The 12,643-nt window shown below is 40.7% G+C and overlaps 1 protein-coding gene across 2 annotated transcripts in view; it reads left to right on the top strand.

Moving 5' to 3' along the window:
* The window catches only part of DYM (dymeclin), a 334,042-nt gene that overhangs the window by 69,490 nt on the left and 251,909 nt on the right, over nucleotides 1–12,643 (top strand). For both annotated transcript variants that reach the window (XM_045065612.1, XM_004752183.3), the window contains exon 6: nucleotides 6,797–6,869. In XM_045065612.1, coding sequence (XP_044921547.1) covers nucleotides 6,797–6,869 — 73 coding nt within the window. The remainder of the gene's footprint in view (nucleotides 1–6,796; nucleotides 6,870–12,643) is intronic.

The raw sequence follows: 12,643 nt of genomic DNA, 5'->3' as shown, positions 1-12,643 counted from the left end.
GAAATATTTTGCATATAAGATTTGTCATCTGTCTTTGTAGAAAAATTAAAGTGCTTCTAGGACCTCCTGAATTGTTCTTCGCCTTACAATAAGTGATAGTGTTTTTGATATTCCTCTCTTTTCTCTTCCTTTCTTTTCTGTTATCAGTGGAACAAAACGTTAAACTTTATTGATAGGCTTGCTTTCCAATTTCAAACTATATCACAAAGCTGTAGTAATTGAAACAGTGTGGTATTGGCATTAAAGCAATACAGATCAATGGACCAGAACAAGGAGCCCCAAAATAAACCCATGCATATGTGGCCAATTAGTCTATAACAAAGGTGCCAAGTGTATATACGGCGGAGAAAGGGCAGTCTCTTCGGTAATAGCGATGGGAAAATCGGAGAGCCGCATGCGAAAGAAGGAAACTGGACCCCTGTCTTGCACTATACACAAAAATCCATTTAAAGTGGACTGAAGACTTGAATGTAGGACCTGAAACCTTAGAACTAATAGAAGAAAACCTAGGGGTAAGCCCCCTGCTATAGGTCTTGGAGAAGATTTTTCGAATCTGCCAGCAAAAGCAAAAATAAACAGGTGGGACTACATCAAACTAAAAAGCTTCTGCCAGCAAAGGAAACCATCAAGAAAATGAAAAAACAGCCTGTTGAATGGGAGATGTTATTTCCAAATCATATATCTGATAAGGAGCTAATATCTAAAATAGGGAACTCAGCCAGTGGCTGGCTCGGTCGATGGAGCATGCAACTCTTGATCTCAGAGTCATGAGTTCAAGCCCCACATTGCATGTAAAGTTTACTTAACAACAGCAACAAAAATCCGAAGGGTTCAAAAATCTTAGACCTCTTTTCCAGTTATTTTGGTGCATGGCCCCGTGAGCAGCAAAGCTTCCATCACTCTGCATGGATTGGTGCGGGAAGTCCTGCACAGGAGCAGTGCAAGTGCCAGAAGTTTTGGGAGATGATGGAGCTGCAGATCCCCTTGAAGAACAGTGACCCTCAGGAGAACAGATGCCTCTCAGCACTGTCCGGCTTAAGTCCACTCCTAGTTCCAAGTTCTCTAAGTATGTGTTTTGGGGGATCAACAGCACTTGATGAGGCCAGGACTGTGGATATTTCCCACGCAGACATTGGAATGCTGAAGAAACTCAACAAGAAATAAGAATCAGTCAAGAAGCTGGCCAAGAAGCAGATCCTTTGAATCCCGGGCCCAGGCCTGCATAAGACCGGCAGGTCCCTCCCTTGCTGACCCACAAGGAGAGCATGGTGGCCAGAGTGGATGAGAAATCATAAAACTGGGATTTAAGAGGATGATACTTTAAATTGGCCTAGAATCTAAGTATATGTAATGCAGTGCAGTACCCTGTCATGTATATATTCTGTATAGTTTGTAGTTGCTTACTAAAATCTATTTCCATACTTTCTCCAATGTACCATGAAACTGTTTTCTACCCTCTTCTGTTACCAACCGTTTTTATACTATGTTCAACATAGAAATAAAGAAGGCATATTTTATAATAGAACCTGGAAGACTGTATTATCCTTGAGTATAACTAGAAATATTTCCATTTGACTACAATAATAGCAGACAGCCAGAATTATTACAGATTTTATTGGAATATGTGGGACACAGTCTTATAAATATTGTAATGCATTAAAATGTAGATCAATTTGAATTTTAGAAAAGAGTGAGTCCATCTGCTTTCCCTTCATTTACGATTATTTTATAGACATATATTCAGTTTTTCTCATTAGAAGTTTAAATATGATTTTGTAATAGTTTAGAATAATTCCAATATTAGTTTCACAATTAAAACTGCCAATTACAGACTCTACCATGGTTTTCTGAATATAAGTTTATAGTAAATACACTCTAGCTTATGTGTCTTTCATCTTAAGGAAGTCAGTTTTGCTCCGAACTTTTTAGGCACTCAGGGAACCTGTTTTTGGACTATAGCTCTGGTATTTCTCGATGATGTTTTTAATACTTGTTTTTGGCACAGTTGAGCAGCATTTAGAAACCAACAGCTTGACTTTCTGCATGCAAAGTAAGCAACAATGAGCTCTCTGTGTTTTAATATTTCCATGTTACCTGATTTAAATGACCCATATGTTTTCTTTTTTCTGGCTGCTTCTTTGTTTTCCATTAGTGCTATTTTTTCCCTCTTCCTCGAGTGAGTGCTTTTTTCATTATTCTTTTCTCCATCTCTTCCCTTCTCTTCCTAGTCTGGTGGAAGGTATTTGATTACACAGCATCCTGGTCTTCTGTGGTTCCCTCCCTAGGGAGAGTGTGGTGTGTATGAATGGGTGCCGAATGACTCAGTTTCACGTATAGATGATGGGAGTTGTAAGGGACCATGGATATCATTTGCTCTTTCACTTGCTCCTTCCCCTGGTGTCACTCACAGGCACGAGAGAAGTAAGCTTAGGGCTTTAAAGCGGGGGAACCCCAGATAGAGGAGATTTCAGTGACCTTGTTGTGCACAATACATATGATAACAGTTTATATTTATTCATTGTTAGAGGCTATTTCTAAATTGGGTATTTAAATCAAAGACTTCCAGTATGCGTTGATGAATGTGTAACAGACGACCTTGATGTGTAAACGAATACGGGCTTTTTCATATCTCTCCCCTCAGATTTACCAGGGCTTTGTATTTGGGGTCTTCAGTGAGACATGGTTGACCGACTGGATTTTTTCCAACTTTAAAAATAGTTTGTAAGGGTTTTTGTTTTTTTCAGACCCCCCCCCTTTTTTTTGGAGTCTGTATTTGGGTTCAAATCCAGTCTCCGCCACTTATTTTAAGTTAACCGACCATTCTGAGCCTTGATCTCTTTATCCGTAACATGATGGTGATGATCATACCTTCTCCTTAAGAGTTATTGTCAGGATTAATGTGACATGACGAATGAAATGCTTGGCACACTGCCTCTCCAAGAGGAGGGCACTCAGTAAATGTTAGCTATGAATATGATCTCCGAGAAGCTGACATTGAAAATATGAGCGTATTTGACTGAAGCTATAAGAGGCAATTTAAAACTCTTTAAGAGAGAAAAACTGTGGGTTTAAAACTTCACACTAAACATACTGAATCTCTTCAGAGTCCTTTGCTCAAAGATCTTCAGTTTGCTTTGTTACTGACCTGCAGATTTCAAGGACTTTTCAGATTCTCTTTCCTGTGAGAAATGCATGAGTGTTACTATAATTTTTGGCAGGTGAGTTTATATTTACTTGTTTTTATTGGCGCTAAGGAAGATACTTGGCTTCAAATGAAAGCTGAGTGATATAAATGTTGCTTGGAAAAGAACGCCCTATGAGTGACCTGCTTAATGTCAGACCTGGTAAGCGGTCAAATCTTGTCACTCTTCACTTGATACACAATTATTTGCTTCTAGCTTAGTCCCAGAAATAAGAATATGGTATTCTTTTTTTTTTTTTTTTTATTTAAGATTTTATTTATTTGACAGACAGAGATCACAAGTAGGCAGAGAGGCAGGCGGGGGAGGGGGAAGCAGGCTTCCCACTAAGCAGAGAGCCCACTGTGGGGCTCGATCTCAGAACTCTGAGATCATGACCTGAGCTGAAGGCAGAGGCTTTAACCCACTGAGCCACCCTGGTACCCCAAGAATATGGTATTCTGTAGCAATGTTTTTGTTTTAGTAATAGAAGTTGATAGAGATTTCAACTGGAGACTGCCTGTTCTTGTCTTTTGTTGTCAGAATTTTGGCCTTAAAATGGTACATTTCACTTGTATGAAATGTATTTATCATAATTTCATTACTAAGTTGATAATGATGCTGTGAATATATTCCTTAATTGACCTAAGCTGTAATCTTGGCAGAAGTGATGGTTTAGATGGCACATGGAATACAATACAGAATCCTCTTCACTGTGTTAAGATTTGAGGGTGAGATGTGCTTGCACCCCGGAAGGAAAAAAATCCAACCCTCTCTGGTCCTTAGCATTTGTTCCCTCACTTTCCGTAATTAAAACACTTCTGACTACTTGGCTGAACAAGGATATGCTGTTAAAATGGCCTGCTGATTTGGTCTGGGATATTCTTTAGGGAATGAAGGAATGATTTTAAATATCCTTACTTGGGTCTGGGTCACTGCATTCTGTAGGATGAGCCATGGGATGACATTGCAGCAAGTTGTATTAGGTATGTATCATATGCCAGGAGATGAACTTGGAGCAGGTTATTGACTCACTTGGGTTGTGTTGGACCACTTTTGCAGTGAGAAGGATTTTAGTTTTTATTGTGTAGCCTCAGAGACCAGTGTTACTTATTTCCAAATTCTATTTTCTCACTGGTTGAGCTAAGCCTCGCACTTCCAGAGTACGATTTAATGTAGTTACTGAATTTGGTTCTTGCCATGTTTTCTTTGTAGCATTGATCGGTGCTTTTATGATTCAGTGTTCTCTTCCAGCTCTGTACTCACCTCTCAGAGGGTTACTGTGCCAGTTCCATTTATGGAAAGTCAGGAAGGAATTTCTTCATAATTTCTGAATGCCAGGTGATAGTGTGGTTTAGAAAAAAGAATTGCTAAACTTTGAAATTCCCAGTCCTTTGATGCTTCGGAAATAACCACTAGATTTGTACTAGGCCCTGGGTGTGGTTTGGCGAACACGTTTTGAGTATATGTTATGTGTTAAGCTCTTTGTCAGTCGTCATTCTCAAGAAGTAGAGTCCAGAGGTTCCTGGGTAAAGCATCTGACTCTTGATCTCAATTCAGGTCTTGATCTCAGGGTCTTGAGTTCAAACCCCGCACTGGGCTCCATGCTGGGCATGGAGCCTATTCTTTAAAAAAAAAAAAAAAAAAAAGGTTAGAGTCCAATGGCTGCCTGCTCACGTATAGACAGAAATTATAGTATAATGTAACCTATATATACAATGAAAGACATGAACAAGGCAAAATATTTTGTTGGTGATTTTTTTTTCAGGGCGAGGCAGGAGATTTGGGTTTTATGGAGGAGAAGAAGATTGAGGATGATGCAGGTGAATAAAGATTGGCTTTTTAAAAAGTCAGGTTTTTATTGTTGGAGGGCATTCTTGGCAGAGGGAATGTTATTGAGGAGGCTTGAAATGGCATGCAGCAGGGCACTAGGTATTGTTGGAATATAAATTGTGAATAACGGGGGGAGATCATGGTAGAATGAGGTACAGGGTCTGTGTCTTGAAGCATCTGGTGACTTGTACTTACAGCACTTGAGTTTCTTCTGATACCTAGTATTAGGTTAAAGCAGTTGAAAAGATGTAAGCCAGGAGAGGGAAGAAGGGGGTTTAGTCAGCTCCATTTGACAGCAGTCTAGAGTTTGGATTGGAGAGAAGTAAGATTGGATGTAGGAATACTAGTTAGGAAGGTTGAAAGAAGTTCAGGAGTGAGTTTTAATTTAGTAAGCTGATTTAACTGAACCGAGATGATGAAATAATGAACAAAAGCATGACGGAGTACAGAAAAGAGGAAACATCAGAGAGGTAGGCTGTGCAATTGAGTGGACCCAGAGATTGGTTAAAAAAAGCATACACGTGAGTATCCTGGGCTTTGGTGTGGTCCCCAAAAGGAAGTAGAAAGAAGCAATAAGTGGGTTTCAGGGCGCCTGGGTGGCTCAGTGGGTTAAGCCACTGCCTTCGGCTCAGGTCATGATCTCAGGGTCCTGGGATCGAGTCCCGCATCGGGCTCTCTGCTCAGCAGGGAGCCTGCTTCCTCCTCTCTCTCTCTGCCTGCCTCTCTGCCTCCTTGTGATCTCTCTCTGTCAAATAAATAAATAAATAATCTTAAAAAAAAAATAAGTGGGTTTTAAGTACTGGGAAAGATGGGTTCGGTTTTGAACATGTGGAGTTTGAGGTACCAGTGATGCATCTAAGTGGAGATGGCCAGGAGGCAATTGGATATAAAGATAAGAAGGAGTTCACTAGAGAGACCAAGAGGAGAACCGTCGCGGTAGCAATCAGCAGCATGTTAGTAATGATTGGTGAAGGGGGCACAGGGAGTGGGGAGAGGAGGAAGTCAGTGGTGGAAGTCTGGGGAGCACGCCCATAGTTGGAAGATATATTCTGAGGAGGCAGATTGTAGGAATGAGTAGAAAAGATGTAGACTGGAAACAAGGTGTTATAGGAGCTGAGGGGAATAAGAATTTCATGAAGGAATAGGTGTCCTTTAGAGTGGTTTGGGGCAGAGAAACATTTCTACAGGAATGATAATTTGCCTCTTATCCTTGCCACTTACTCAGTGACCTAGGAAAGCCATTTTACCTCTGGCTCTTTATTTGTAAAGGGATGGAAACCCTCTCACTGGGTTTCAGTCTGTGATCTCTGGAGCCCCACAGGTTCAGAAAAGGTGCTGGGAAGGGCCATCAAGGAGATCTGGTGTTTGATCAGATATTTACTGGGGAAAAGAGGTATAGGCATTCTGTTGACTCCAACAGAGCAGCTAGGACAGCTTGATTTTTTTTGGTCTGTTTTATGTATTTCACTTCAGTGTAAGATTTCATTTGAAAAAAAAAATAACAGTATAAAATAAGAGATTTAAAAACTGCTGGTCTACAGGGACCATAAGAGACGGACACATTAAAAGTTATATAATAAATGGCTAATGTTCAAAATTCCTATACTAAGTGAAGACTGTAGTATGTACTAACTTATGGTTTGGATTTTATTAGAGGTCACCATTAGAGTCTGAGTTTATGTGATAATAACAGTTGTTATTCTCATTAGGAATGAAGACTGAACTTGTACAAAGCTGTATTCTATTTCATATTTTGTTAAAAAAATTTTTGTGTGTCTTACCAGGTTCTGACTCTGAAGATCTTTTGGAAGAATTGCTCTGTTGTTTGATGCAGTTGATCACTGATATTCCACTCCTGTAAGTTCTGGCCAAGCCAGGATTTGCTTTATCTTCTTTGTGTATTGAAGATGGTGACTGATCATGTTGAAGAGTTTGTGAATGCAATTCCTATATGCTGTAAAGTGTTCTTTTTAAAGCAGTTACTCTCAATTTTTTTTTAAAAATTTGTCTCTCTGGAGCCTTTTCAGACATTTTTGTAATTGCCTCTCCCCACTAGTGAAATTTGAATACCTCAGATACACTGAATGTCTCTTTATGTACTGTGGCCCTTTGGAGGGCCACAGATCATTATAATATCTGTGAAGTTTTTCACCCCTGAAGAATCAGTTTTCATTCTCTTAGGAGTGATATCACCCCATGGAGAATGCATATTTTAAAGGAATTATTATTTTTTAAAATATTATATTTTTAAGTAATCTCTTAATTAAGAGCCAACATGGGGCTCACATTTAATAATCCTGAGATCAAGAGTCATATGCTCTACTGACCAAGCCAGTCAGGCACCCCTAAAGGAATTATTTTTTGAATAAAGAAGAAGAGTTAAGATTGATTATGATGGAATCACTGTGATCGTGGGGATATCATTGGATGTGTGCTGCTTGCTGTGGCCCACAGAGGAAGGACCAGGTATTCGTGAGAAGATGGCTTCCCGGCCTCTGTTGTGCATAAGTACAGCATCCAGAATTGTAATCTAGATTTAGAAACGAGAACCACCAAGCCCTGTGGTAGGTTGGTCTGCTGATGTGCACCCGGAAGGCAGGGCTGAAGCCACTGAAGAATCACCCGGTGGCGAAGGGCAAAGGGGAGAGGGTCCCATGCAGGTGGAGCTCATGTGGCAGACCCAGGTAACTGGACTTTCTGATGTCCTTCCTTGCCTTCTTTCCGACACATCTCCAATATTGTTTGGGGGCCATGGTGTGCCCAGCTTAGTTCTCAGGCCCCAGGGGAGCTAAATGTGGCCCCGTGACGTGGTTTGGGCCAGTGCTGTGTGAGCAGAAGTTGTGAGCTTGCAGGGTGTGTATCTCTAGCTTTCTGGCCTGCTGCCCTTCTCTTCCGTCCTGGGATGCAGAGGCAGTGCTGGGGCCATCTTGAAACGATGATGATGAGTGCCACATGCAAAGAACAGGGTCCCAGGAGTATGGGATTTGAATGATGCCGTGGAACTATTATACGAGCCCTACATGGCTTATCTTTGGATTTCTTCTTAAGTGCAAAAAAAATAGATACTTATTTTGATTAAGCCACTGTGGTTAGGTTTCTGTTACATGTGGTCAGATGTGGGAAGGGAAACACAGAGATTGTCTACTATTTACTTGTCACTGTATGTGCGCTGCTTCATGTGTTCTTGACTTAATTTTTAAAATAGTTCCATCTCTATTGTGTTTATGTCATTACTAAATACCTGGGGTTTAGTATATATCCTCAGTGAGGACATTCTTCCCCCCTCCTTTGTTAATAAAATGTCTTGGTGAAGTTAAGGGGAACGGGAGTAGTAAATCTCTTCAGCTGGTAAGTAAGACTTGAATACAGTGGATAGACCAGTCACTTAAACACTCTTGAAGAGCAAGCAGACAGTGTTGTAATATATCAAACATTTCAGTGTTTTAATGTGTTTATACTTTTTAAATGAACTGAAAATGCACAGACAACCAGATGTCTTGTATTATGTACACTCAGCTTTAACCAGCTGCTGAAACAATTTCTTATGATTTAATGTTCTTGGAACTCCATCCTACAAGAAGGTTTGTCTTGGTAACAGTTTCCATGTGAAATCAAATTACTATTTAAATATTTCATTTACTATAACCATTGTACAGTGTTGTGGATCAGCTTCTGACTGAAGGGGGATTATGAACTTGAAAAGTGGGGACGCTTATTCCTGACTGTCATCAGTCTCACGGTAGACTTGGCACGTTGGCACGTTTAACGTCAGCGTGTCCCCGCACCATCAGCAGGTGCGCAGCAGGAGGAGTGCGACGTTCGTGTCCACTCAGGGCAATTCAGAACTCACTTAAACATTTCTTGTGAGGCTGTGAAATCATCCCGTTAATATTGGAAGCCAGAGATTACCAAGAGCATAGACAGATACTTAGGGATCTATACATTAAGTTTGAAATGATTCTTTATTATTAAGAGCACAGTCAACTGCAGTGGTTTAAACTCCCAGAATTTGTAGGAATTCACTTGTAATAAAGCTTGGCTTTCAAGTAGTTAGTAGATACTGCTTCTCAGAAAGATTGGATGTGTTGATAAGTTTCATTCTCTGAGAGTCTAATCTTCAAAGTTTGATTGAAATACACATCTTCTAGGAATCCTTTCTAAATTCCGTACCTCTCAAAATTTATATATTTAAAATAAAGATTAAGTAATTCACAGGCTCATCACTAGATGTTTTTCAGTGTATACTGTGTTGATCCCACTGAAATTGAAATGAATCTGCCAGAAGTAAAAGCCTGTTTCTGTTATACCTTGTCCATGATCTTAGGGAAGTGCACGGGAAGGGATAGAGTAAGATGAAGGTATTTTCCTGAAGACGCTAATAGAAAGCATAATAGAAAGAACGTGGTTTGGCATGCGAGGGTTGAAAGCGCAACACTTAGAAAATTTTTGATGTGGATTGGTTCTCACGGTCTTACTGTTAAGACACTGAATGAGACCCCGATGACTCAGCTCAGTGACGGGGCTTCAGATGGGCCCCGGCAGCTGATTCACATTGCTGGATGGGCCCAATACTTAGGTTTGTTCATGAAGCTTAGTATGAAGTAGAAGTTATTTTGAGAACTTTTAACCTGTCTTTTTACCTGTTTTCAGTGTTGTTTTTGTGAAAGCCATCACTGTTATCTGTATATGGTGATACTTTTGTCAACCATTTCTTGTCCTGCCCCTTTCTCTAGTTCTACCACTCCGGACAGGTCCCTGTGAAGTCTGCTCGGAGTGGGCCATTCTGCTGGCCCCAGGCCAGACATACAGCCTCTTCCTCTGAGATCCGTTTCTGTGTTCTTAGCAACCTGTCAACTCAACCGTTTAGTTCTTAGCCTGGCCCTCATTTGCAGATTTTCAGTTATAATTTTATAAGAATGTTTATCTTTTTTTTTTTTTAAGATGTATGTTTGTATTTATTTATTTGTGGGGTTGGGGAGAGGGAGACAGAGCGAACACGAGAGGGAGAATCTCAAACAGACTCTGCACTGAGCCCGATGTGGGGCCCGATCCCGCATGAACCTGAGATCATGACCTGAGCTGAAACCAAAAGTCAGATCCCAACTTACTGAACCACCCAGGTGCCCCAGAACATTTATTTATTTATTTATTTATTTTTTGAATAAGTTCTATATTGGTAAAACTGAGACATTCCTAGTCGAATGTCTTTTTCTGGGTATGTCTAATTGTCTAATTGTGTAATGTGACTTTGTCTACGTCTCTAGTACAGGGGTACTGTTGTTATCTGCTGACCTAGTCCCATCTCGCTCCTGCTGCTTTAGCCGCATCTGTGTCCATGCTGATTTGGGACAGACCAACCCACCCCTGCCCCCAGGGCCTTTGCCCCTGCTGCTGCTGCTGCTGCTGCTGCTGCTGCTGCTTCCTCCTTGACTATCTCCCCTCAGATATCTGCATGGCTCCTGTCCTGACTTTCACGCTTCCTTCTGCTCAGGGGAGGTCTGCTTCTCAGGAATAACCGCTCTGACCACCCTAAAATAGGAGCATGCTTCTCATTCTCTGTTATGTTATCTGCTTTGTTCTTTGTCTTTATACTGAACACGGCTTTGCACGTTGTCTGTTCTCTCTCTCGCTTGTATTTCTCAAATAACATTAGAAGGATGACTCTGTGAAAACAAGGACTCTTCTCGTGCCTGCATTGGTTTTGCTCACTGCTGTTATCCTTAGTATTCAGGCTAGCGTGGCATGTGGTAAACTTGACAAATATTTGTTGACTGAGTGAGATGGTAGGGGCACAACCTGTTCAGTGCGCTTAAGGCATTTTGTTTGTTTGTCATCATCTAGTCTGTACAGAAACACAGTATAGTGCTAAGGCGCGTTCACTGCAAATGCAGTGGCTCAGAGCCCTTTGTAGTTGGTATATTGTATTATGAAAACTAAGTGTCTCATAGACAGGAGAAATAGAAATAGAAAGGGGCTATAGAAGCAGAAACACTGAGAACTAATATCCTCAGATATTTCCAAATAGCAATATTTGAGGAAGTGGTAGATTAGTTGTATAAATGTTGAGTGGTCCAAGACTATGTAGTATAGGGACAATCAGCTTTATAGCTCAGCAGTCCTTACATTATCCCTTAACAGTATAATAATCTCTCTCTTGTTAAGTTCATTCTGAAAAACGTATATTGGGACTATGGCATTTATCTGTAAGGTACTAGGCCCTCTACAAAGAAAGGTGTGGCTTCTGGAGCTTAGAGAGGGACAGATAATATAGAAAGAGAGTCCATGAGGCACCTGAGTGTCTCAGTCGGTTAATCAGGTTAATCGTCTGCCTTTGGCTCAGGCCATGATCCCGCATTCCTGGGATCCAGCCCGCATCGGACTCCCTGCTCAGCGGGGAGGGAGCCTGTTTCTCCCTCTGCCTGCCGCTTGTGCTCTCTCTCCCTGCTTGTGCACATTCTCTCTCTCACAAATGAGTAAAATCCTTAAAAAAAAATATATATATATATAGCCCAGGGGGAGGAACTGTTCCTAAGTTTAAGAGTCATTTGGAACTGTAGTGAGTAGTAGTGACTGTGTCAGCAAAGAGCCAGAGAGGGGCCTTCTCAGGACCTCTTGGGTATAAATAATGTATCTGAAGAATCACAAGTGCATTTAGTTTGAGTAGAGCATACGGGTTGTGGGAAATTAGGGATGGACAAGCTGTGTTGTTCGATGGGGCAGAGACTTTATTTTATTTTTTTTAAAGGTTTTATTTATTTGACAGCGAGACAGTGAGAGAGGGAACACAAGCAGGAGGAGTAGGAGAGGGAGAAGTAGACTTCCTGCTGAGCAGAGAGCCCTGCTCGGGGCTCGATCCCAGGACCCTGGGGATCATGATCTGAACTGACGGCAGAGGCTTAACGATTGAGCCACCCAGGCGCCTGAGTCTTGAATTTTAGAAGGACTCACTGTTTGATTACATTTAGAGTTCTCTATTTATTAAGATGTAAAATATATTATTTCATATTTATATTTATATATATACTCTTTATATAATACTTTTTAATATATATTATACATATGTTATATATATATACTCTTTCTTTAAAATCCATTCTGGAAGTATTTGGGGAGGAATGGAACTGATTAAGAATCTTATTTATGAGATTTTCTTTCTTCATAGGGTTTCTGAAATGTAATAAAATGATAGGAAATGCATATTTATGATTCAGCCCGTAAACTTATGACATTGGTTTCACTGTTATACTGTGGAAAATTTGAACATTGAAAACTCTGTTGCTAACCGTGATAAGGTGGTTCAAGAATGTGAAAAGCTGTGAACGGTTGATGGAGGAGAATGAAGGAACTGGAGGGACCTGGGTTGGCCTTGAAGGGTTTGACTGTTGGAAAAATGCCTTTCTATAGCCCTGCCTGTTGATACTTCGGCACCCTCCAGATGCAGCCTCTGCAGAGCGGGTGCCTAAAGCAAGTCAGTGTTTAAGTTTTAGGTGCTGGAAGGGAAATATCGAGTATAACTTTCAGGCTCAATCAGTGAGGTATTTAAGTCCTTACAAGCACTGAATTAAAGGTGATAGCATTTCCATACACCAAGACAGTATTATATATTAAGTTCACAATAGCATTTTAGGTGG

This window comes from Mustela putorius, unplaced genomic scaffold (genome assembly GCF_011764305.1).
Source record: "Mustela putorius furo isolate JIRA1106 unplaced genomic scaffold, ASM1176430v1.1 tig00003858_pilon_pilon_pilon, whole genome shotgun sequence".
Lineage (NCBI taxonomy): Eukaryota > Metazoa > Chordata > Mammalia > Carnivora > Mustelidae > Mustela > Mustela putorius.
This window is presented reverse-complemented; position numbering and strand designations above follow the sequence as displayed.